Source organism: Scyliorhinus torazame, chromosome 16, assembly GCF_047496885.1.
Source record: "Scyliorhinus torazame isolate Kashiwa2021f chromosome 16, sScyTor2.1, whole genome shotgun sequence".
Lineage (NCBI taxonomy): Eukaryota > Metazoa > Chordata > Chondrichthyes > Carcharhiniformes > Scyliorhinidae > Scyliorhinus > Scyliorhinus torazame.
The window spans coordinates 182,568,589-182,595,358 of NC_092722.1; the positions used below are offsets into that span (position 1 = coordinate 182,568,589).

Here is a 26,770-nt window from a genome sequence, read left to right on the forward strand (position 1 = left end):
TGGAACATACCTCTTCATTCACCTGAGGAAGGAGCAGCGCTCCGAAAGCTAGTGATTCGAAACAAACCTGTTGGACTTTAACCTGGTGTTGTCAGACTTCTTACAGAACTGCATGGTCATTCGACATATACACAATCACTGTTGTCGCACGTACCACAGGATTCAGGGTCGAAGCAAAGGTCCAGCCTTAAACAGCAACAATAAAGAGCAGCTGATTTGTTTCACAGGATGGGTCGTAGCCAGTGTGATAGGAATGGGAAGCAGAATTCGAAGCATTACCAGCCATGCCGGCAGTTGCGGTCAGGGGCGAGTCCATCCCTTCAACATCCAGACCTCCTTCTCTCACTTTTGCTCGAGAGCGGGTCAACAGGATGGATGTTATTTGCAGATCATTTCTCCAACACCAAAAGATGTCCCCAGGCTCCAAAAAATGAACATGTGTGTGCTTTGGTGAAAATGGGAGGTAAATGGTGGGGTCAGAATCCCCACAGGTACATACGCACACACGCATTACATATATGGACTGGCACTCATACTACATACAATGACACATACACCGAGAGAAACACGCACACACAGGCAGACGTACACATACTCAAGCGCTGCAGTGGTTCAAGAAGGCAACCCACCTTCTGAAAGGCAACTAGGGATTGCAATAAATGCTGGTCTAACCAGCAACGCCCACATTCTGTAAATGAATAAAAAACATAGACAGGCATATATATACACACACGCACACATAAACACACAGAGGCAGGCATACGCACACACAGATGCACAGTGATAAACACATACACGTGCACACAGGCGCATATATACACACACACACACACAGGCACGCAGAGACACACCCGCAGACATGTTCGCACATAGATGGACACACGCGCAGACACGCATGTGCACAGACACGCACATGCAGACACATGTGCGCACAGGCAAACACACATGCGCATGTGCGCGCGCACACACAAAGCACGTGCACGTGTGCACACAGAGACATGCGCACACAGACACATACACAGATAGACACATTATACAGACAGCTAAGTGCACACAGTCAGGCACATACACGGAGACAAGACACACACGGGCACAACAAAGGGGGACTTCCAGAAAGAGTTCAATTTTCTCTGGAAAACATTCACCAATTTAGTTGGTTTGTGTGGAGTGAGCAGAACGTCACTGGTGTATGTCAGTCATTGATCTTTCATACATTCCAGTTGCGATGGAAAATCATTGACCGGAAACGTTTGCTCGGTTTCTGCCTCCACAGACGCTGCCCGACTTGTTGAATGTTTCCCGCAGTTTCTGTGGTCCCTCCAGGTTTACAGCCTCTGCAGTATTTTTCCTTCCGCCCCTCATTCCTAAATGTAATTCTTTCAAAGCTGAAACTGAGGCTGATGGGGATGTAAGGTTATAAAATAACGTAGCCAGCGGCAGGCTGTATTCAGTCTTGTAGTTAGGTTCCCATGAATAAAAAAAAGAGATTTCATTTCAAGCATCATCATTGTAGTTTTTTTCCGACCAGTCAGTCGACACGTGCCAAGTCTGTGAACTCTGAACTCAAGTTTGTCTCTCCCATTGTCATGTCAAGGGTCAACTAATATTATAACAGTGAGTACACTTTGGGAAGAGCTTCATTGGTTGTAAAACACTTTGGGACGTCTTGAGGTTGTGAAAGGGGTCAAATAAATGCAGGACCTTTTATTCTTCACTCCAGAACACCTTCAACCCAACAGGAGAGAAAGTTGAGGGAGGGTCTTTGGGTAGGCCTGTGGTATAGACTACAGGTTTAGGTTGAAGATAGATAAATAATAGCTGCCATTTAAAGCAATTCCAAGTGTTCTGATTTGTTTTACAAGTTCCTGTCAGTTGATTAACCCGCAGCAAGTCGGTTGCCCCGGGGATAATGTTCAAGAGCAACAGAAATCAAAAGCTCCGTGTTCACACTGAGAAGCAGCTTGGCCTGTCGACAGGCTGCCGAGCCCCTGCCACAATGACAGAGCTGGTTTCAGTGACCTCGCAGTGTTACGGAAACAGGAACCTTACCACAGAGGAGTCCGAGCTTGTGGTGTCTGCGGGTAACCCATGGCGGTTTTGCCACCGCCCCCCCCCCCCCGATACCGCCTTTTGCCGGGCGGAACGGGCCCCTCCGCCAATCTCATTTTTTCTCTTTGGCGTTGGCGGGTTTCCCAGGCTGCTCTGGGGTGGTGGCGTCGTCGTCCTCCTTCACCTTCCGCAGCTTGGCTTTCCCTTTGACGGCCGAGAAGGTGAGCGAGGCCTTCTTGAACTCCAGCGGAAAGATGCCCAGGTCTCCGTCGAAGCGATTCTTCGCCACCTGCAGGTAGCGCTTCCCTTGTCCCGAGGCCAGCTTCTTGTCTTGCAGAATGAGCACATTGTCAGCCTCCTGACTGGCCTGGGCGAGGAGAACAATGCAAAGTGAGCAAGGGTTGTACCATTTTCTGTCGTTCTCTCCCCTCCCCCAAACACACACAAACCAACACCCCCACGCCAAGTACTCAAAAGGAAGAACATTTGGCCCCAGTGGGGTTAAAGGTCAGGGATGTCTTAAACCACAGAATAGTAAGCCAGAATCAAAAGAAATGCTACAAAATTCGGAAAACACCGAGGGGGGGGGGGGGCAATTTTTTCCACGACGCGAATGCCAGCTGCCAGTTTTGGCCGGTGAGTTTGAACATAGAACATACAGTGCAGAAGGAGGCCATTCGGCCCATCGAGTCTGCACCGACCCACTTAAGCCCTCACTTCCCCCCCTATCCCCTAAACCCAATAACTCCTCCTAACCTTTTTGGACGCTAAGGGGCAATTTAGCGTGGCCAATACCTAACCTGCACGTCTTTGGACTGTGGGAGGAAACCGGAGCACCCGGGGGAAGCCCACGCACACACAGGGAGAACGTGCAGACTCCGCACAGACAGTGACCCAAGCCGGAATCGAACCTGGGACCCTGGCGCTGTGAAGTCACAGTGCTATTCACTTGTGGGGGCAGTTCAGGGGGCAATAGGTGAACGGGACTTGGTACGAGGACCTCGAGGTGGAAAGCGGCGCAGTAAGGGGGGGCCACAAGCCTTTGTAAAATTAAATGTTTTTTTTTTAAAGTGACATCCAACTTACCTTGGCTGTTCCAAAGATGGAAGCTGTTTGCAGCTCCTTATCATCCTCCTCCTTCCTGGGGTGGATGACGAGGGTCACATGGCAACTATTGTCCGAAGCAAACTTCCTAAACGTCCCAACAATATAATCCTGTGCGGAAAACCTGGGGAGTGAAAATAGCACTTTTGTTCATTTGGATAGATCTAAAAGCGTGGCCGATCTTCTACCTCAACATGCCATTTCTCCCCGCACATTCTCACTCGATGTCTTCAATATCTAGGGACCCATCAATCTCGAGCGTAAGCATACCCAGTGGCTGACCTTCCACTGACCTCTGGGGCAGAGAATTCCAAAGAATCACCACCCTCCGAGTGAGGAAATTCCTCCTCATCCTCTAGGTCGTCCTCTCTGACCGACCCCTTATTCTGAGACTGTGCCCCCTAGTCCTAGACACCCCAGCCAGGGGGAAGCATCCTTCCTGCATCCACCCTGCCAAGCCCTGTAAGAATTTTGTACACTGCAATGAGATTACCTCCAGAGAATACAGGTCCAATCCCCTCCTCGTAGGGCACTCCTTCCATCCCAGGGATCAGTCTGGTGAACCTTCGGTGTACGTCCTGCAGGAGACCAAAACTGTTTGCAATCCGCAAGGTGCCGTCTCACTGAGGCTTTATACAATTGCAGCAAATGCTCCTATACTCAAACCCTCCTGCAATAAAGACCAACATACCAATTGCCTTCCCAATAGATTGCTGCTCCTGCATGTTGGCCTTCAGCGACTGGTGATCAAGGACACCCACGTCTCTTTTGGTGTCAACATTTCCCAATCTCTCACCATTTAAGGAATATTCTACATTTCCGTTTTTCCCACCAGAGTGGATAACGTCACATCTTTCCCGGGATGCGTCCCCACATTGACATACTCCACATTTCACCAACACCACCCCCGTCCCCCGGGAATACTAGAGAACCAAGGGACTAACGGGAATGAGGAACTGAAAAGGGGCTGGTTTAGCACACTGGGCTAAATCGCTGGCTTTGAAAGCAGACCAGCAGCACGGTTCAATTCCCGTACCAGCCTCCCCGAACAGGCGCCGGAATGTGGCGACTAGGGGCTTTTCACAGTAACTTCATTGAAGCCTACTTGTGACAAAATGCGATTTTCATTCATTTCATTCAAAGGAATTAGCACTAGTAAAAATATAGCACATTAAAAATATGTTGACCAGCATTTGTTGCCCATTACTAAATGGCCTTAAGACGGCACTTCTTGAACGGCTGCAGTCTACCTGGTACAGGCACAGCCAAAGTGCTATCAGGGGGTGAGGTTTCACAGACCAGCACAGTAAGCTTGAGGGGCCAAATGGCCAACTTCAATTTCTTAGGTCCAGATCCAGTAAATCTCTGCACAGGGGGATTTGGGGGAGGACACAGCTGGAACCTGAGATTGGACCAGTTTGCTGAACCAATGATTGGAGATGTTACATTTTCAACAGGGATGGGGGAATATTTGGGAGACCAAGGAAAATCAATGAAGGGAGTTTCCACTGGATTTAGAAGACATCAAACATACAGCTCGGAGGATTGCGTGCGATGGGTTGCAAAAAGAGCAAGATAGCGTGATCACAACCTGTCCCCGTGTTTTAGTTATAAAGAGGAGCAATTGTGCGGGAGGGCCAGCGAATCACGTTCACATGTTCTGGGCATGCCCAAAATTTAGGAGATACTGGGAGGGATTTGTGGACGTCATGTCCCAGGTACTGAAAACTAGGGTGGTGATGAGTCCAGTGGTGGCAATTTTTGGGGTCTCAGAAGATCCAGGGGTCCGGGAGGGGAGGGAGGCCGACGTCTTGGCCTTTGCTTCCCTGGTAGCCTGGCAACGTATAACTGCTTATGACTTAATTGAGGCATACAAGATGATCAGAGGATTGGATAGGGTGGACAGTGAGAGCCTTTTTCCTCGGATGGTGATGTCTAGCACGAGGGGACATACCTTTAAATTGAGGGGAGATAGATGTCAGAGGTAGGTTCTTTACTCAGAGAGTGGTAGGGGTGTGGAATGCCCTGTCTGCAACAGTAGTGGACTCGCCAACACTAAGGACATTCAAATGGTCATTGGACAGACATATGGACAATAAGGGAATAGTGTAGATGGGCTTTAGAGTGGTTTCACAGGTCGGCGCAACATCGAGGGCCGAAGGGCCTGTACAGCGGTGTAATGTTCTATGCTGGCTTAGAGGGACTCCCGTAACAGCCTCCCCGAACAGGCGCCGGAATGTGGCGACTAGGGGCTTTTCACAGTAACTTCATTTGAAGCCTACTTGTGACAATAAGCGATTTTCATTTCATTTTTCATTTCAAAGCCCCCGAAGACCGAATCATGGCTCTCGGACATGTCAAGCTTTTTTGGGCTGGAAAAAATTAAGTTCGCCATGAGAGGATCTGTATTAGCGTTCACCCGAAGGTGGCAACCAATCATAGACTTCTTCGCGGGGAATTAAACGTCAGCCGGGGTGGGGTAGGTTAGAGTAGAATAGGAGGGATAAATAGGCGGGTACTGTTTACGAGAGAGGATTGGTCTTTTGCACCATATTTCTGTTTTGGGTTGATATTTGCACATTACTGTACACTGTAACTGTTTACAATGCCAAAAATACCTTAATAAAATTGTTTATGAAAAAAAAAAGCAATTACTTGTCGACGGAGAGATGTTCCTGTCCCATCATAAACTGCAGGTTGTCTATCACAATGTGGCTTATGTCGTACATGTACACTGCATGTTGCATGGTGTCGATCACCGACCTGCACGATAAAGAGGAACCTTGTTAAATTCAACACTGATCACCAGGTTATATAAAGCAGGGCTGGATAGAGGCACCGGCTGGGGCTGGAAGGAAAACCATTACAAACATGAAAATTCTACTCGGCCCAATAGGTTCAGTCCTTCGAACTGTTCTCAACTCTGACGGACGGCCGTTTCGGAATTGTCCTCATCCCCATCTCCCCGCACAGACACGCGAAGACTAAAAAAACTGGGATCGTTCTCCTTGGTTAAGGAGGGATTTGATAAGGGCGTTCAAAATCCTGCAGGGTTTCGTTGGAAATTTACTTTCGTTCCTCCATCCAAGGCACGTAGGCGTGGTTGTCTAGGTCAGCATTTATCACTCATCCCCAATGGAGACGGTGATGTTAGGGAGAGGTCTAGGATTTGGACCCAGTGACGGTGAAGCAACGGCAATATATTTCCAAGTAAATAAGGAGATGTGAACGTCAGTGGACAATAATTTAAGGGAAATAACAAAATAACCAGAGGCGAGATAAGGAGAAATCTTTTTAAGGAGAGTTTCAGTGATCTGCAATGAGCTGGATGAAAGGATAGGGAAGCTGATTCAATCGTAACTTTCAAAAGGCAATTGAATAGATACTTGAAAAAGGAATAAAAAATGGTCTATGGGTAAAACTGGGGAACAGGGTCAATTGGATGGCTATTTCAAAGGGCCAGTATAGGGCCGAATGAAGCTCTTTTATTTTACAACCCATTTAACTATCGCCTTAACTTAATTATACCCGAGCTGATTCATGGATCTGAAAACACTGCTGCATTAGTTTTTTTAAAAAGTTTCTCTCCACCGAGATAGTAGGAAAGCATTGTGGTCCCATGAACTAGCAGGTTTCAAATCTGCTGAGGAGAATCTAGACGGTATTAACCCCACATTCAAAGAAACTTCTATTCCACCAATTGATGGGATCAACGATGGCGGTTCTCGGGGGAGCGGAGCAGAAAGGCCACAATGGAACAATCCTGCAAAGACACTGGGTGACTTGATAGGCCAAATGGCCTTTGACCACTCCAGCAGCCCAAGTTCCCAATCTGCGATTGTTGGGTTAGGAGGTACATGTTTGTGCTGTGTACCTCTACAAATAAAAGCTTCTAAAAATTGTGTAAACATGGGCTCCAGATCGGGCGGCACAGCGGCTAGCACCGCTGCCTCACAGCGCCAGGGACCCGGGTTCAATTCTGGCCTCGGAGTTTGCACTTTCTCCCCGTGTGTGCGTGGGTTTCCTCCGGGTGCTCCGGCTTCCTCGCAGTCCAAAGATGTGCAGGTTAGGTGGATTGGCCATGATAAATTGACCCTTGGTGTCCAAAAGCTTAGGTGTGGTTACAGGGATAGGACCAGGATATGGGTCTGGGTAGGGATGGTCCTTCGGAGGGTCGGTGCACACTCAATGGGCAGAATGGCCTCCTCCTGCACTGTTTGTGGTGGATTCAATTAGAAGTCAGGTTCACTCTACTGACTTCCTGTTACAGAAAGAGCTGCTAAGGATAAGTCCAATATCCCAAACCACCTCTGTGTAATCAACACAGCTCTCAATGGTTAAAGGAGACATCATCCTATATGTCATGGCACCTATAAACTCCCTTTTTTGTTAGCCTTTTAAGAAAGAAAATAGTTTTAGAACCTGTGATTCAACAATTTTTGCAAGAAAAACGTGTTAGTGTGAGAAGAGAAAGCTTTGTTAGCAGCAGATTTCACAGCATGTTCTGTAATCCTGCACAATGCAATGTAACGTTACTGCCGCTTGCTTCTCCTGATCTGTACATGCAATGGTGGTTGGGGGAGAGGATGTGGAGAATGACACAGAACCTGTCTGTTTAGCAATAGAATGATAAAGCTCAGAAGGAGGCCATTTGGCCCTCTTTGCCTGTGCTAGCTATCCAATTGGTCCCATTCCCCACTGTCCTTTCCCCATAGCCCAGCGAGCGTTTCCGTTTCAAGCATTTGTGCAATTCTCTTTTGAAAGTTATCAAATTTACTTCCACCCCTTCAAGCAGTAGGTTCAAGATCACAACTTTGCGTCATACTAATTGCTCCCACCCCCCGCCGCTACCCCAGTTTTGTTTCCGATTATCAGAAACCTGGTTGGTTACTGACCTTTCTGCCACTTCAAACAATTTCTCCCTATTTACTCGATGAAAACCTTCATAATTTCGAACACGTCTATTAAACCCTCCCAGTTCCTACCTTCCTGCTCCAAAGGTGCCGGCCCCCGCGCTGCATGGGCAGCAGCAGCCCAGCGGCAACACCCCAAAGTGAGCCGTCCCCGCAGGCCGAGCCTGGGCAATGAGTGCAGGCGGGTGGGATAACTAGCTTTGGAAAGAAGGGTGGGCGCATCTCAGGCGGGCGTGATCCTGTCTTTACCCAATGCACAGGCATGGCTAGTTTCCGCAATGGGTAACCCATTAGGAGCCGATGTTAAGTAATGGGTTAAGAGGCATTGCAATTAGTTGTCTCATTTACGTTAAGTATCCATTAATTGACACTGATATGTAAAGGGGCTTCAGGTGGCCTCTGTCAGGTGATGTATAGTTAGAGTTTTGTGCAAAGTCTGTTGGAATGAAATAAATGTGTGTTTGTGAAAAAGGAACAGAACTTTAGACTCTTCATATCACAGCAACTAAAATGTCTAACAGCCGAGAGAGCCCGAGGCTTATAAACACAGGCCAAAGAGCCACCATGATAGCTCTTACCCTTACTACTCACACCTGGGCTGCCCACCTCTTTCCTGTTCTAATATCTAATGTCTGGGTGTAACATTTTGTTTGACGACGCTCTGTAATGCACCTTGGGACATGTTAAAAGGGGAAAAGCTGTTGTCTATCTGGATCACCCAATAATTTACTTGATGCTGTGCTGCCCATGAAAGGTCATGAAGAAAAGCGGCAGGTTCTCAAACTTGTCGGCCCACTCATCGTAGTTGTCCAGCTGATCTTCCAGGCGCTGCATCGCAAACTGAGTCAGCATGATTTTGGCCAGCCGGACGTTGTTGATCTCGAAGCTTCCCCACAGTGTGTTCACCCCTTGGATGCAGAGGTCCAGAGCGCACTCGCTGATAAAGGTCGTCTTCCCGCTGCCTGTAGGACCTGTTTCCGAGAGAAAGATGGCCGTTTATGATGAGCCCCGATCAAAGCCGGCCCTGCTGGTTGCCACGGTTACCTGATCCCCACGACACAGAGCCCCGACAGACAAACGCAGCAGCATACTGATTTCAAACTCAACCTCGAACGTGGGTTAGAGTCCCACTCCAAAGAATTCAGCACAAAACTTAAGCCAACATTTTCAGTGCAGTTCGGAGAGAGTGCTGCACTGTCTATCGGATGGGGCATTAGGGCGGCCCAGTTGCTCAGTGGTTAGCACTGTTGCTTCACAGCACCAGGGTCCCTGGTTCGATTCCCGGCTTGGGTCACTGTCTGTGCGGAGTCTGCACGTTCTCCCCGTGTCTGCGTGGGTTTCCTCCGGGTGCTCCGGTTTCCTCCCACAAGTCCCGAAAGACGTGCTTGTTAGGTGAATTGGACATTCTGAGTTCTCCTTCATGTGCGGAGTGTGGTGACTAGGGGCTTTTCACGGTAACTTCATTGCAGTGTTCATGGAAGCCTACATTTCATAGAATTTACAGTGCAGAAGGAGGCCATTCGGCCCAGCGAGTCCGCACCAGCTCTTGGAAAGAGCACCCCACCCATGCCCACACCTCCACCCTATCCCCATAACCCAGCAACCCCACTCAACCAACACTAAGGGCAATTTTGGACACTAAGGGCAATTTAGCATGGCCAATTCACCTAACCTGCACATCTTTGGGCTGTGGGAGGAAACCGGAGCACCCGGAGGAAACCCACGCAGACACGGGGAGAACGTGCAGACTCCGCACAGATAGTGACCCAGCCGGGAATCGAACCTGGGACCCTGGAGCTCTGAAGCAATTGTGCTAACCACTATGCTACCGTGCTGCCCGTACTTGTGACATTAACAAGGATTATTATTAAACCCAGGTCCTCGAGGGGCACTGTTGTACAGAATTCTACATCACCCTGCCAGTTACATAAACTGCTGTGCTTAGGGTGGAAGCTACAAATCTAATTCAATGTAAATAAAAGCAAAATACTGCGGATTCTGGAAATCAGGGCGATGGGGCCCCAGTTTAATGTAACAGGCAGCACCTTGGGCTGTGCAGCACTCCCTCGGTACTGCACTGAAATGCCCACCTAGATTATGTGCTCAATTTCCAAAGGGGGCCATGAACCCACAATCTTCTGACTCCAATGGCAACATTCCCCACCTTCCTGCGGCCTACTTTCCGGCGGGAGATTTTAGTGCACGTCATCTTAGCTGACAGTCCAGTGCAGAACTGGGTGAGTGGTGCCCTGTCAGAGGTCCTGGTGTCCAGGCCAATTTTAATCGCTCAATCGACAGCACTAAAAACAGATTAATCTGGTCGTCATCACTGCCGTGTGGGGGAGCTTGCTGTGCGCAAATTGGCTGCCCCGTTTCCTAAATTACAACATTGACTCCACTTCAAACTTGACTTAATTGGCGGCAAAGGGTTCTGGAGGCTGTGAAAAATTATGTCATAAAGCTCGTTACCAAATTTAAATGGCCATTTATCCGTTTGCCAACAGGGGGGTGACCAAGATTTGCGGCTGTGTTCAGGATAGTAACGAAACTACCTGTGAAAACGGTGAGCTCCCCTTTGCGGTGCCCTTTGAGGAGTTTGTTCAAATCGGGGAACCGCTGCCATTTGATCCCGGAGACCTGGTCGACATTGGCCAACTCCCCAAACACGTCGTCTCGCAGCTGGCGGAAGGAGATGATGGACTTGTGACTGGCGGGCACGGCGCTCTTCACGATCTTACCCAGGTTGAGGCCCAGGGCCAGAGCCTCCTGGGGGCAGGGCTGTTGGTCACCCGGCCTCACCAGGGAGCAACGCTTCACGTTGAGCTTGCGGGCGAAGATCTTGGAGGCCTCCCAGGAGAGGAGGTCGCTGCCCAGCCAAAGGGTGATCTTCTTAAACTGCTCCAGGTACGGCAGGAGCAGGGGAGGCAGGCAGCTCACCCCCCTGGGCAAGGAGACGCAGGGTAGGCCAGTGGCACAGGTCACTGCCAGGCAGTCAGTTTCCTTCCCCGTCAGGACCAGTGTCGTATCCTTCCTCGTTAGGACATGGAGACCAAAGAGGTTGTGGTAGCTGCTGGGCTTTGGCAGGGTATTTGCCACATAGTTGACCCGGCGGCCATCTTGCTTGGCTGAAAGCAGCTTTAACCCTTTCAAACTCAAATCCCTCCAATTAAACCAGGGGAACACCAGACTTTTGGTGGGCTTGAAGTACTTCACACTCAGCTTTTTCAGAATCGGGTCGGGGACCTTTGTGATCCCGAACATGGCCTTGGCCAGGCCCGCCTCCTCTTCCTCCACATCAGCAAAGACCATCGCTTTGTTCCAGATCTGTTGCACCTCCTTCAGGTCCATCTCCTGCTCGCTCAGCTCCCAGTCGCTCTCCGGCACCTTCAGCAGCACATCCGGGCCCAGGTTGTCCCGTCCTTCCTTCTGCATCACTTCCAGACAGTCCTGGAAGTCCTGCCAACCCCCCTCCAGCAGAGTCTCCTTGCACAGGAACTGGCCCGTGGTCTTGTCGATGAAGAGTGTGAAGGTCTCCTTCTCCGCCTTGCCCGTGTCAAACACCTTGCCGACGAACAAGCTCGGAACGTGGAGGCAGCTGTACCCGTCATGGAACGGGATGCCCTTCGCCCGGAGGTACTGCCGGATTTCAGTCACTGTCACGGGAGCGAAGGCGGACAAGACGTCAGCTTTTAAGTTCTTGCTTTTAACGTTCCCCTTGGCGCAGAAACGCAGCGAGGGCGTGGTGCTGAGAAGAGCTGGCTGCGGTGCGCCTCTCAGCCAGGCCAACATCAGGCGGGACCTTCCAAAGGCAGGGTTAACCGGTGGCGCAGTCTGTCGCCTGCGGGTGATGCCCGCGATGCTGTACCATCTTCGGGACAGGTTTGATCCCTGCAGGATCCCGCTAACCGCTCTGCAGCCACTGTTGAGCATGTTCTCTGCGGAGAGGAGAGAAAAAAGACAGCTGAAAGAAGAACAGCAACAAACTGCATTCCTATAGCACCTTTAAGATAGTGAAAATGCCCTGACCCGCGTCACCAGACCACGCTCAGGCAACACTTTGACACCAAGTCTCACGCAGGGCGTGTAAGGGCAGGTGTCCAAACGTTTGGTCAAGGAGGCGGCTTTTAAGGAGCATCTTTGACCATAAGGCGCAGTAGGAGCAGATGTAGGCCATTCGGCCCACCGAGTCTGCTCCTCAATTCAATGAGATCGTGACGTAAAGGAGGGAAAGGTATAGGGAGGAGATTGCACAGCTTTGATTCCGGACAGCTGAAGGCAGGTCAGGCGACACTACAGCAACAAAAAGGGAGTCCTCATGCAGCGGTTCAAGAAGGAACTCACCGCCACATTCCGAAAGGCAGCAAATGCTGGCTGAATGCCCACATCCCGCAGGCAGCGCAGTGGTTAGCACTGCTGCTTCACAGCGCCGGGGTCCCGGGTTCGATTCCCAGCTCCGGCCACTGTCTGTGCGGAGTCTGCACGTTCTCCCCGTGTCTGCGTGGGTTTCCTCCGGGTGCTCCGGTTTCCTCCCACAAGTCCCGAAAGACGTGCTTGTCAGGTGAATTGGACATTCTGAATTCTCCCTCTGACGCCGGAGTGTGGCGACGAGGGGCTTATCACAGTAACTTCATTGCAGGGTTAATGTGAGCTACTTGAAATTCTGGGATGTTCCTGTGCATTAAAGGCAGTTTTTTACAGAATTCTACATCAAAGCACCCTGCCTGATAAACTGCGGTGCTGGGGCGCAATGTTGCGAATCTAATTCAACGTAAATAAAAGCAATATACTGCAGATTCTGACGATCACTCGCTCAGCCCACAAGCATGCCCCCAACCTTCCTGTCGCTTGGCATTTTAACTCAACACCTTGCTCTCCTGCCCACCTGTCTGTTCTTGGCCTGCTGTAAAGTTCCAGTGGAGACCAATGTAAACAGGAGGAGCAGCAACTCATCTTCCAGTCCTCAGGAATCAACAACTTTAGGTTGTAACCTTTCTCCTCCATCGTGACCATTTTGTAACATCCAAAACATTTCTACGGAAGCTGAAGAAATGTAGCATGTCTGCATCGACTCTCACAAACTTCTACAGATGTGCCTCAGAGAGCATCCTATCCGGCTGCATCACAGCAACTGCTCGGTCCAAAATCGCAAGAAACTGCAGTGCGGTGAACTCAGCCTAACGCATCACACAAGCTTGCCACCCTCCCATTGATTCTGTCTACACCTCCCGCTGCCTCAGGAAGGCAGACAGCATTAGCAGAGACCCCTCCCACCCAGGCATTGCCTTCTTCCAGACCCTTCCATCAGGCAGAAGGTACAGAAGTCTGAAGACCCGCACATACAGACATAGGAACAGCTGCTTCCCCACAGCTACAAGACTCCTCAACGACTCCCCATCGGACTGATCTGTTCCCTGTAAGAACACTATTCACAACGCCCTATGCTGCTCTTGCTCATGTATTTGCTTTGTTTGGCCCCTTGTTCCGCACTGTAACCAATCACTGTTTGTCGATGTACCATTTGTCAATGTTCTCTGTTGATTATTCTTTTTGTCTACTGTGTATGTTCCCTCGGCTGCAGAAAAATACTTTTCACTGTACTTCGGTACATGTGACAATAAATCAATCAATCAACATTTTTTGTCCCAAAGCAAAGCTCCTGCCCCCCTCACTCCCCTCCCCCACTGGGCCACCTGTCACTTGTTCCTGAGTCTTACTTTGACTAAGCTCTGACCTTTATTCTCCCATTGACACATTCTGATTGCTTACCTCTATTCAACAACTAGAACCCTCTCCTGCCATGAACGCTTCCTCGGTCTGGTGATCTTCACCTTTGTTCCAATCTCTCCTCGCTCCCACCGATCACTGGCCTTCTACTCCACTGCTCCACACCCTCTTATACACTTTTTAATCCATCTCATTTCTCCCTCCCTTCAACTCCGATGCAGACTCGATAAAAGCAAATTACTGCGGATGCTGGAATCTGAAACCAAAAGAGAAAATGCTGGAAAATCTCAGCAGGTCTGGCAGCATCTGTAGGGAGAGAAAAGAGCGAACGTTTCGAGTCCAGATGACCCTTTCCCAGATTTTCTTTTTGGTTTCATACAGACTCGAAATGCTAACTCATTTCTCTCTCCACAGATGCTGCCAGACCTGCTGAGTTTTATTTCAGCATTTTCTGTTATTTTTATGCACATGTTTGGCCAAAGATGCGCAGGTTATTTGGATTGGCCGTGCTAAGTTGCCCCTTAGAGTGCAAAGGTGTGCAGGGATGGGGGGGGGGGGATGTGTCCTCTTTCAGAGAGTCGGTGCAGACTCGATGGGCCGAATGGCTTCCTTCTGCACTGTGGGAATTCTACGGTTCTATCACTACAACAGATCTCAGCAAGGTTATCGATTCAGGACAGGTATCAGATGCACTATCATGCTGCGCGATTCAAAATCGATCACATTCGCTCCGTCCACCTTACCTCCAGCCATTTATAACGCTGGCCACGCTGAGGTTTCTGCTGATGCCATTCCTTCAAAGGCCACCGGCCGCTCCAGTCGGCTGCTTACTGGGTGCATTGCAAAGATCAGGCACCGGTTCCTGCAGCCCGAGTACACACAGCCCACATGTATCCCAAGGACTGGAGCAAATACACATGTAGCAAAGAGCCAGCGCTGTGCATCAACAACCAGGTCCGGCCTACGGCGCGTGCTGCCTGGCTTTAGAATGTTGGCCCGGGGATTTGGAATCTTGACCCGGGGGTTTTGCAATGTTGGCCCGGGGATTTGGAATGTTGGCCCGGGGATTTTGCAATGTTGGCCCGGGGATTAAACAATTTACCAGGCAAGATAACGAGGGGATCCCCTCGTTCACTGTGTGAATGGCAGGCTGTTTCTCTAGAGTCCCATTGCAACTACCCCGCTCTCCCTTGTATTATTATCATTTACAATATTTACCAGCCTTTTGTTCCTTTTAATTTTGCATTTGCAGTGCGGCACACATTTTTTTTAAAGCAGTGTGTTTGCTTGCAATGTGCACCGTGAAGGCAAGGGAGGGGATTGCTATCGGAAGGGTTGGAGTGCTGCACAAATAAATTGCTTCCCGTGACACTGCTTGCTGTGTTCTGTTTGTGCGGGAGGGAGAGAGACATGACAGCCAGAGGGACAGCTAGCCGCTTTCTGCAGAGTGTCCTGCACAATGGAGTGGGCAGGTACATCTGCCAGCTGAAGCGACTCAGTCTTGTCTTCAGTAAAAATGCTCCCAGCAGCAGAGGGGTCAGGTCAGTACCCCTGCCACTTATCCACCTTCTCCTTTAAAGGCAATGTGTCCCGGAAAATTTGCATTGGAAAATCCTCCCAGCTGAGAAGAGCTGTTCCGAGGGGGAGTAATGTGGTCCTCTTGGGAATAAGAATGATGGAAAAGGGCAATTAATAAAATTATTCACAGGATTTCGGTATTGCATTTATTGCCCATCCCTAATTGCAGGTAGGCATTTGACCAAGTCCGAAAGCATATGCAACATGTGCTTTCGCACATTCACTCTTCATAAAATCATAGAATTTACAGTGCAGAAGGGGGCCATTCGGCCCATTGAGTCTGCACGGGCAACTGGAAAGAGCAACCTACCTACTTAAGCCCACACCTCCACCCTAGCCCCGTAACCCCACCTAATCTTGTGGACACTGAAGGGCAATTTAGTATGGCCAATCCACCTAACCTACACATCTTTGGACTGTGGGAGGAAACCGGAGCACCCGGAGCAAACCCACGCACACACGGGGAGAACATGCAAACTCCGCACAGACAGCGATCCAAGCTGGTAATCGAATATGCGACCCTGGAGCTGTGTAGCAACAGTGCTAACTACTGGGCTACCGTGCTGCCCTAATTTATAGCACAATGACTCAGCCCTCTAATACAGTGTTTTTCAAACTTTTTTTTCCCAGGACCCACTTTTACCAACCGGTCGACCTTCCATGACCAACGCCAGCCGACTTTTGCGACCCACACCGGCTGACCTTCACGGTCCACTGTGTTCACTTAATTTAATGTGACTGGTGAGCCTGCTTGGTCCTCACGATCTTACTTGCTTGGTCCTCACGATCTCACTTGCTTTGTCATTCACTGTTACATTTCTGCTAAGGACTTCAGCTGATGATTTAATTTCTCACTGCACCCTTTGAAAAATATCAAGAGGTTTGTCCTTGAACTCGTCGTGCTTAGTCTCCAAATGCCTTTGAAGTTTTGAGAGTTTTAAACTTTCATTTGCCAGTACTTCCCTGCATATAACACACATGGACTTTACATCCTGATTTGCATTGGCACAATCAATAAACTCAGACCTCAAGAGATCATTTTTATATTGTTTTGTTCCCAATTTCAGTTTCTTCTTAATGAGTTCTTCACCGGGCGCCCTGGGGCTCTGGATACAGCTCACACGAGCACTGCTGTTTCCTGTTGCGGACTCTCCTGCGAACCTCTCTCTCCAGGAGATTCAATTGTGAGATCCTGGCCTGTTTGTGTCTCTGCATCTCCTTCCTTATGACAAAATGATCCATCTCAGTTCTTCACACAGTCCTGTTGCTTGCTTGCTGGCAGCTACAAAATGGAGGAATCTCTCCACCTGTGATTTGGTGCCCAAAGCATTGACCGACAGGCATGTGTCGGGTGCGTCTTCTGCTCTCTGTCACCGCTTCTCGAGAGAAGACTCCAGCCTTCACATTTAAAAGCTGGTCGCAGCCGGCATTCTGAAAAGCCAGTCCGGCCCTTGGATGCTCCTCCCGTGATCGGGAATGCTGCGACCGCTCCATGACCCTCCCGACACCCACCCACAGATCGCGACCCTGAGTTTGAAAATCCCTGCTCTGATAACCTTGTTTGTCAGTCTTTGAAAAGTTGCTGGCGCATTCTTCGTACCAAATGGCATAACTTTGAACTGATGAAGCCCATCTGGTGTTACAAAAGCTGATATCCCTCTTGCCCGTTCTGATAAGGGTAATTGCCAGTATCCTGTCAGCAAGTCAATCTTGGTATTCAAATGTGATTGTCCCATATTCTCAATGCAGCCTTCCAAATGTGGAATAGGATAAGAGTCCACTTTTGTCACTGCATTCACTTTTCGATAATCCACTCAGTCATTGTGTTCCATGAGGTTTCTGCACCATCACAGTAGGTGAGCTCCAGTTGCTGCTACCCGACTCTGATGTCGTTCTGGAGCATGAATTCAATATCCTTTTGCACTTGTGATAATCTCACTGGATTTAATCTGTAACAATGTTGTCTTATTGAACCCCACACATCTACATCATGTGTAGCTGCAGAAGCTTTTTCCAAGGGCGGAAGAGTCAATTACTAGGGGGCATAGGTTTAAGGTGCGAGGGGCAAAGTTTAGAGAAGATGTGTGAGGCAAGGTTTTTACACAGAGGGTAGTGGGTGCCTGGAACCCGCTGCCGGAGGAGGTGGTGGAAGCAGGGACGATAGTGACGTTTAAGGGGCATCTTGACAAATACATGAATAGAATGGGCATTGAGGGATACAGACCCTAGAAGTGTAGAAGGTTTTAGGTTAGGCAGGCAGCATGGTCGGTGCAGGCTTGGAGGGCCGAAGGGCCTGTTCCTGTGCTGTACTTTTCTTTGTACATTTGTTGTCCCCATTTTATTCACACAGCTAGCTTTGTGCGACTGCAATACCTCTTTCAAATCACTTTCCTTTTGTCTGGAAGTTAACTCCGTATTCCATTCAGAATGTTAAACACTCCCTCATTGACCAATTCAATTTGAGGAAAGTAAGTGTGTTTTTCTTCCACCTGGAGTTCTTATCAACCAATTTACTTCATTTAGTTTCTTTTCAATCCAGTATGCCCCCTAAACCTTGCCTTTCATTGTTCATCAGAAACTGTCGTCAAAAGTAACACCTCCCCCCCTCCCCCCAACAGCAACAAAACCACAAACCTTTTCCCACTTATCTGTTCCTGCCTTCATTGCCTGCCGTGATATTTTTAAATGTTCTTTAGCTAACTTTTTTTAAATAATCGTTATTGTCACAAGCAGGCTTACATTAACACTGCAGTGAAAATCCCCCAGTCGCCACATTCCGGCGCCTGTTCGGGGCACACGGAGGGAGAATTCAGGATGTCCAATTCACCTAACAGGCACGTCTTTCGGGACTTGTGGGAGGAAACCGGAGCGCCCGGAGGAAACCCGGGCGGACACAGGGGGAGAATGTGCAGATTCCGCCCAGACAGTGACCCAAGCCGGGAATCGAACCTGGGACCCTGGAGCGGTGAAGCAACGGTGCTAACCACTGCGCGACCGTGCCACCCATTCATATGCTCTGTTCAAGCTCTCTGAATTTTGTCACATAATGCAGGAGAGTAGCCTCTGAATTTTGACTTACCTGAATTACTTTTTGTGGTCCTCTCGCCTCATGGCCAGAGACTAATTCGAAAGGACTACACCTTGTTGAGTCAATAGGAGTATTCCGCATTGCAGATATTAAGAATGGAGCCCCTCAATCCGAAACTTGTGGGCGATCGTGACTATCGATCATAGTTTTAAGAGCTTGGTGCCATCTCTTTCTAACGCACCATGTGAATCAGGATGATAAGATGGCAATTTAAACTGTTTATCCCTAATCTGCTCATGGCTTCCTTAAACAACTGGCATGAAATTCAAACCTTGGTCCGACTATATTTCCTTTGGCAAACCGTACCTTGTAAAGAGTTTTGCCAACTCTTCTACAATCCTCTTTGCTGTGATATTTCTCAACAGTATCGCTTCTCGAAATTTAGACGTACATCCCTGATTGTCAACAAGTACCGCTTTCCACTTTTTTGGCTTGGGGAGGGGACCTACACAATCTGTTCGGACTCGAGTGATGATTTCCTCCAATGCTGGAATAGGAATTAAAGGGACAGGTTTAATTTCTGCTTGAGGTTCCAGATCTCTCCCAAATATGGCGAGCATATCATTAACCCTCATTCGCATTCATTTCCATCTCATTAGCGAGATTGAAGTTGACTTCAATGGCCTTTCGGGAATTAACGGACTCCCCAGCGAGCAATCACGCGGGCATCGTTTAGTACTCCTTTTTAAAAATGTGAAGCTGGGTCAGAGGAATTGGGCATGTTCGGGAGGGGGTTGCTGAAGCGTTGCAGGTCGGGAGTCGCTCCTGGGTGGAGGGTGAGGGGCTTTGCGTCTGCGAGGCCTTCAAGCCATCTTTAAATATTGTGGAGACCCAGAACAGGGGCACCTGCAGCTGTTGCCTGTCTGTCCAACCAAATACTTCCGGGGCAGAGCCCTGTCCTTGGTTCTGTGCTGAAGCTCATTTAACTCCCTTTGACTGTGAGCAGCCTCTAGCTTCACAGCTGAAGGCTTTTGCTGATGAGGAATTGGTCTTGTTAGTTGCGCGAGCGCTTCACCCAGCTGCAGGTTGCGTTTTCTGGTTGCTGCTGGTGGCTGCGAATGTCTGGAGGCTGCTGTTGCCAGAAAGAAGGACATTTTTTTCTGAAATACCTGGGTCCTGGACAACTGGGCTCAGGGGGAACGTATGAGTCCAGACGACAATCTGTTGAAGCAACAGAAGACTGCGGGACCTGGTGCGCCACATTGATCCAAATGGGCCACCTGATGACGCCGTTGAAGAAATGTTTTCGCCGATCGCTGATGCTTTTGTTGCTGGTGTGGTGAGTGCTGCGTGTAACCGGCACGTCACCGCAGGTTAAATGCGCTGAAAATCAAGGATGTTCAACTGCACCTTTAGCGCCAGTGGAATATGTGGATGCCAGGATTTGTTTCCGGTGAGATTGGGCCGTGCGGGAGGGGCCTGCACTCTTTCCTATCCCTCCCATTTCAAACCACTTGCCTCCACACCTCCTTCTGAGGCAAAAAAAAATGAAGATGATCGTTTGCCTCACGCCTCGCTCCTTATTGGAAAATGAACCATCAGCAGTCAAGGGCATTCAGCCTCTGATCTCCGGGTAAGCGTTCTCCAAGGCGGCCTTCAGGATGCGCGACAACGCAGAATCGCCGAGCAGAAGCTTATAGCCAAGTCCCGCACACATGAGTGCGGCCTCAACCGGGGCCTGGGATTCATGTCGCATTACAGTTCATTTTCTTGAATCCTTTTGCATTCATTACTACTTATCCATAAATACTCAACGATTACGTTACAATATTTCTGCTCACACTAGCAAGACCCACATTTATTCCTCATCCCTAATCGCTCGCTCTTCAGAAGCAGCCCCCTCGAAGCGCTTGCAGTCCACGTGATGTAGGAAGGGACTTGCAGGATTTTGACCCAGCGACACTGTAGGACCTGGCGAAACAGTTCCAGGTCGGACTGTGCGTGTGGTTTGGAGGGGATCGTGTAGGTGGAGATGTTCCCACACACCTGCTGGCCTGGTCCCTCCATGTGATAAAGAGGCCCGGGGTTTGAAAGGTGCCGTGCAAGGAGCCCGTGCTGCACCACCATCTTGTAATGGGTGCACACTGTTGCTTCATTGCTCTCCTGCGGGGGGGGGGATTAGATGTTTGGTGTGAACCGCAGCGGATGTATTAAGTGTGATGTAGCAGAAAATGGCTGCAATATGAAATCTTCTAATGTATCTTTTCGCAATGTTCTTTGGTCTCGTCAGAGAGTTCATTGAGGAGGGCGTGGTAGACTTTGCAAAGCAGAATCCTGGCATTGTGGTGTACGTCACAGCAAAGCGGTGCAACGTCCCGAAGCTAGTCGCAGAATACCGTGAGTATTGCTTGCCACTCCGGGAAACGTGGAACAATAGGTTTGTTCAGTCCACGGAAAGGTACCAGTAAATAAGGGAGGAAGGTCCGATGGCTGGATTTGGCCCATTCAGAGCGTACTCCTGACCAATATTAATTATTAATCCTCCCATCACTTTGCTGCATCTTAACTCGTTATTTCTCCCACTTAACTTTTTAATCTGCTTTCATATCAAGTTGAGGTTTTTTTTTATTAATGCAATTATATCCACCAAGGGAGGCCATTCAGCCGATTGCGCCAGTGCTAGCTCTTTTTGAGTTCCCCCTCCCCAAAGCCTTTCAAACTTTTTCCTTTTTGATCCTTTGTCTAATTCCTGTTTGGAAGTTACTGATGAATCTGCTTCCACCGTTTCAGGCAATGCATTCGAGACAGTCACTGCAACCCACACCCCCCACCCCCACTAGATAGTCACTGCACCCCCCCCCCCCCTAGATAGTCACTGGGGTGGGAATCGAAGCCGGAGCTCCTGGCTCGGGGGGGCAGGGGCGCCAACCCACCGCGCCACAAGACCTCTAATCCCCCTGCCAGTTCAAATAATATTTTTTTAATTTTTATTAATTTAGAGTACCCAATTATTTATTTTTTTCGATTAAGGGGCAATTTAGCGTGGCCAATCCACCTAACCAGCACATCTTTGGGCTGTGTGGGGGTGAAACCCACGCAGACACGGGGGAGACCGTGCAAACTCCACACGGACAGTGACTCGGGATCGAACCTGGGTCTTCAGCGCCGTCGTCCCAGTGCTAACCACTGCGCTGCGTGCCGCCCTATAATAAAACCAGGTTGACTTCATTTGAAGGGCCTGGATGTTGAGGAAGAAGAAGGGTGGGGGTCTGCCCACCCTCCGTACTGCACGAGTTGTCCACTTGACAGGGGGCATTAAAACCCGTCCGCCACAGTCGGCTGTAGGAGGAAACTGTGCTGCCAGGAAACGCGCTTGGTGGCTGAGGTTTTGGGCTGCCGAGCGAGCTTCAGCTCGCCGAAATCCCGCTGAATGGACTAGCTTCCTTAAAGGGAAGTCAGAATTCTCGTCGGTTTCTCTATCTCTTTATCTCTTTCTATCTGCTTCACGCTGATTTTATTCCTCTTCCAACCAAAATCTGGGTAGGTAACTCCATTCCGTGCGCCCACTGCCCAACTCTCTAACAGTGAGGCGACACTGAGTCGATCGGCCCAATAGCCCACTTATGCATGCAGCTATTATTCCCCAACCAGATTATAAAAATAATAATCTTTATTGTCACAAGTAGGCTTACATTAACACTGCAATGAAGTTACTGTGAAAAGCCCCTAGTCACCACACTCCGGCACCTTTTCGGGTACACAGAGGGAGAATTCAGAATGTCCAAATTACCTAACAAGCACGTCTTTCGGGACTTGTGGGAGGAAACCGGAGCGCCCGGAGGAAACCCACGCAGACACGGGGAGAACGTGCAGACTCCGCACAGACAGTGACCCAAGCCGGGAATCGAACCTGGGTCCCTGGCGCTGTGAAGCCATAGTGCTAACCACTATGCTACCGCGCTGGCCATTACAAATCCGGAGGGCCAATTTGAAACCCTGACCAGAGATTTAAATAAAGAAGATTGTGAAAAATGTACAAGGGTTGATTTTGGTGTCACCCACTCTGTGTAAAGATGGTCTGCATGATTTTGAGAAGTTTTTTTGTTCCAAACAGTGTAGTGCAGCCTTTGGCCACAAGAGGGTGCTCCAAACCTATAGATTGTTTGTTGCCAAAACTTGAGCCTGCTTGGAACTTACAACAGAACTTCAATCAATCCTGGTAATTATCTCACATACGAGCAGTAATGCTAAATGTTTCTGTCCATCACAGGAATAGGAGGAGGCCATTCAGCCCCTCTGAAAAGATTGGGCGGGTCTGCACCTTAACTCCATTGAGCTGCCATATTCCTCGATACCCCTACCAAATTTTAAATCCTTTCTCCTCGGTATTGAAATTCTCCCCCAGCATTCACCGCCTCTTTTTTTGAGAGAGAAAATTTAATTCCAGCGACACAGCATTTAGCACTGCTGCCTCGCAGCTCCAGGGTTCCGGGTTCGATTCCGACCTCGGGTGACTGTGCGGAGTCTGCACGTTCTCCCCGTGTGTGCGTGGGTTTCCTCCGGGTGCTCCGGTTTCCTCCCACAGTCCAAAGATGTGCAGGTTCGGTGGATTGGCCGCGCTAAAATTGCCCCTTAGTGTCAAAGGGTTAGATGGGGTTACAGGGATGGGGTGGGAGGGGTGGGTCTGGGTAGGGTGGTCTTTCGAAGGGTTGGTGCAGACTCAGTGGGCCGAATAGCCTCTTTCTGCACTGTAGGAATTCTATGATTCTATTTCCTGTTCAGCCCTTCATATCAAATTGCCTTACCATCTATCCAAATGGTCCCAATTTCTCCAGCCTTTTGTATTTCTTCTAACGAGAGCAATAACTTTGAAAGAGGCATTCGAGCTTTTAGTTATTAACTGAGAGCTGATATGTCAACTTTAAATGTTTGCTGGAACAAATGACTGAAAATCACCACTGACTAAACACCATTTTCTTGTGTAGGCAATTTGCAAACCGTTACAAATCTCTTAGCAAACAGTTCGCACTCGCTCCCAACATCCAATGGGTTGCCTCCTTGCTACTTTCCCAGCCAATTAACTTCTACCCATAGAATGTTCTCCCACGAAGATTACACTGGAGATTTATTCCTCTATCTCCAAGCTCGGCAAATCTTGCAGCCCCGTTTAACTTCCCACACTCTCGCTCTTCTAACTTTGTCTAAGCTCCCACCCGCAATCTGCATGGTGAAGGACAGAGTCAACATTTGCTCTGCTTAAGGTGCAGGCCGATCTATCATCTTCTTGTTTGCTACCTCTCAGTTGGCCGCAGAACGCAGAGCCAAAGTGATATTTTTGGGTGTACGGGGAAGGCTGTAACCTGACATCAAAATGGCTTCCTCCATCCTCTTCTCCATGGCAACAGGAAACATATTTGTTTTGTATCCAAGTGGAAATGTCAACCTTTGGTCACAATTGACTTTCATCTTTGAAGTAAAAAGATGAGTCCTAGTATCAATGTTTACAAGTTGACCACGTTTCTGGGACTTTGGGGGGGGGGGGGGGGGGGGGGAGACACACTGTAGCTTTTAGTACAGCAGTCAATGTCCCCGAGCATTAATACCTTGCACCCCCTTCTCAATGAAACAATCTGAGTCTTCTGCTGATCTCTAACAATATAATACCCAGCCAGACAGCAGCATATTTAGCTTGCAGGTAATTAGCTATTGTCCTTGAGAGACTGTCATAGAATCCCTACAATGCAGAAGGAGGCCATTCGACCCTTTGGGTCTGCACCAACCCTCCAAAAGTGCACCCTACTTAGGCCCACTCCCACGCCCCATCCCTGTAACCCCATCTAACCTGCACATTTTTGGACACTAAGGGGCAATTTTAGCATGGCCAATCCATCGAAGCTGCCCCAAGACCGGTTACGTAGTTTGGGGGTAACCACTACACATCGAGCATGGGACAGGCGAGGAGACGGGTCCCGAGGCTAGAACATAGAACATACAGTGCAGAAGGAGGCCATTCGGCCCATCGAGTCTGCACCGACCCACTTAAGCCCTCACTTCCACCCTATCCCCGTAACCCAATAACCCCTCCTCACCTTTTTGGTCACTAAGGGCAATTTATCATGGCCAATCCACCTAACCTGCACGTCTTTGGACTGTGGGAGGAAACCGGAGCACCCGGAGGAAACCCACGCAGACACGGGGAGAAGGTGCAGACTCCGCACAGACAGTGACCCAAGCCGGGAATCGAACCTGGGACCCTGGCGCTGTGAAGCCACAGTGCTATCCACTTACCGTGCTGCCCTCAGGAATTGAGCCTGATCTGTTGCTGTTGCTCTGAGCTAACTAGCCATCTGACTAACTGGCCTCGCTCTTTGATTTATCCTCAGTTTAAAGAGACAGTCCCACACTACATAACCCACAAACGTTGTAGTGCTTAGAAACCTCACAGTTGTCACGTACATTACAGCCAGCGACTGCATTTACCCCTCAGCCATCTCAACATCCTTTCGATGATGTGGAGCCCAAAACTGTACAAAAGAATTGAAATGTTCTACGCTCTTGCTGTAAGACACAATGTTGAGTTAGACTTATCCACTTAATGCTGTTGCTTTTAATCGCTAGAGAATTGCACCCTTCCCAAATTTCCTAACTCATCCCAAAGACACAACTCTCCTAATCGATTACTTTGGGGCTTGTAGCTTAATCAGTGAGTTGCACAGTGAGCCGAGCAGTGCCAGCACAGAACACTGTTCACTGCGGTCGAGTAACTAACCCTGAAACCCTGCATTCCGTCTTCCCCTGTCTGACCAGTTTTTAATCTAATTTACCGATATTCTCATCGGTCCCATGTTCTCTAATCTCCGTCACTCTCCAGTGAGGCATCTGGTGAAAGGCATTTGGGAAATCCATGTAACCACGTCCTTGCTGCACTGGCACCTCCGGACAGACATCTTACTGGGTTACCGAGTCAACCTGCATCTTCCCTGATTGAAAGCACAATACCACAGATGCTGAACATTTGAAATAAAAGCAGAGACAGACAGTGTAATGGTGAGACTGTAACAGACAGGCAGTGTAATGGTGAGACTGTAACAGACAGGCAGTGTAATGGTGATACTGTGACAGACAGGCAGTGTAATGGTGAGACTGTAGCAGACAGAAAAGCAGTGTAATGATGATACTGTGACAGACAGGCAGTGTAATGGCGAGACTGTAACAGACAGACAAGCAGTGTAATGGTGGTATTGTAACAGACAGACAGGCAGTGTAATGGGGATACTGTAACAGAGACATGCAGTGTAATGGGGATACTGTAACAGAGACGTTCAGTGTAACAATGACACTAACAGACAGACAAGAAGTGTAATGGTGAAACCTTTACAGTGCTTGTCTGTTACAGTATCACCATTACACTGCCTGCCTGTCTGTTACAGTATAATCATTACACTGCTTGTCTGTCTGTTACAATATCACCATTACATTGTCTGTCTGTTACAGTATCACCATTACATAGGCAGTGCAATGTGATTCTGTAACAGTCAGTGGCATGGTGATGCGGTAACAGACAGGCAATGTAATAGTGATACTGTAACAGAGGGAGACCTGCAATGTAATGCGGATACTGTAGTGGAGAGAGACCGGTAGTGTTATGGGGATATTGTAACAGAGTGGCAGGCAGTGTAATGGTGATAGTGTGACAGAAAGACAGTGTAATGGTAATACTGTAACAGAGAGAGACAGGCAGTGTAATGCTGATATTGAAACAGACGGTGTAATGGTACTGTAGCAGAGAGACAGACAGTGTAAGGATGATTTGATTTGATTTGATTTATTGTCACATGTACCGAAGTACAGTGAAAAGTATTTTCCTGCGGTCGAGGGAACGTACACAGTACGTACATAGTAGAGAAAAAGAATAATCAACAGAGAACATTGACAAATGGTACATCAACAAACAGTGATTGGTTACAGTGCGGAACAAGGGGCCAAACAAAGCAAATACATGAGCAAGAGCAGCATAGGGCATCGTGAATAGTGTTCTTACAGGGAACAGATCAGTCCGAGGGGGAGTCGTTGAGGAGTCCAGTAGCTGTGGGGAAGAAGCTGTTCCTATATCTGGATGTGCGAGATTCAGACTTCTGTACCTTCTGCCTGATGGAAGGGTCTGGAAGAAGGCAATGCCTGGGTGGGAGGGGTCTCTGATAATGCTGTCTGCCTTCCTGGGGCAGCGGGAGGTGTACACAGAATCAATGTGGGGGTGGCAAGTTTGTGTGATGCGTTGGGCTGATTTCACCATAGTCTGCAGTTACTTTTTAAAAAAATTTTTTTTAATTCTCCTCCATTTTCACATTTTCTCCCACATTTACATCCATCAACA

General features: G+C 49.0%; 2 protein-coding genes across 3 annotated transcripts in view; one reads left to right on the plus strand and one right to left on the minus strand.

The window, feature by feature from the left end:
- twnk (twinkle mtDNA helicase) lies at positions 1 to 15,300 on the minus strand. 2 transcript variants are annotated; one of them, XM_072479566.1, is made up of 6 exons: positions 14,534 to 15,300; positions 10,619 to 12,001; positions 8,797 to 9,037; positions 5,809 to 5,916; positions 3,136 to 3,277; positions 1 to 2,416 (listed from the first exon to the last, which is right to left on the minus strand). In XM_072479566.1, exons 1-6 carry the CDS (start codon positions 14,541 to 14,543, stop codon positions 2,162 to 2,164), a joined length of 2,139 nt encoding a protein of 712 aa, XP_072335667.1. In that variant the 5' UTR covers positions 14,544 to 15,300; the 3' UTR covers positions 1 to 2,161. The 2 variants fall into 2 exon arrangements, with proteins under 2 accessions (XP_072335667.1, XP_072335668.1); XM_072479567.1 differs by lacking the exon at positions 10,619 to 12,001 and having other exon boundaries at positions 2 to 2,416; positions 14,534 to 15,128.
- Positions 15,147 to 26,770, plus strand: part of mrpl43 (mitochondrial ribosomal protein L43) — a 26,610-nt gene continuing 14,986 nt past the window's right edge. The window contains exons 1-2 of the mRNA XM_072479569.1: positions 15,147 to 15,331; positions 20,687 to 20,793. Coding sequence (XP_072335670.1) covers positions 15,201 to 15,331; positions 20,687 to 20,793 — 238 coding nt within the window. The 5' untranslated portion in view covers positions 15,147 to 15,200. The remainder of the gene's footprint in view (positions 15,332 to 20,686; positions 20,794 to 26,770) is intronic.

What these genes read in the sequence shown, in the direction of transcription:
- twnk (XM_072479566.1), bottom strand. An exon ending in GGAGCTCACCGTTTTCACAG is followed by an intron (nt 9,038 to 10,618) that starts GTAGTTTCGTTA and finishes TCTCGGAAACAG; the next exon opens with GTCCTACAGGCAGCGGGAAG. An exon ending in CCATCTTTGGAACAGCCAAG is followed by an intron (nt 2,417 to 3,135) that starts GTAAGTTGGATG and finishes CTCCTCGCCCAG; the next exon opens with GCCAGTCAGGAGGCTGACAA.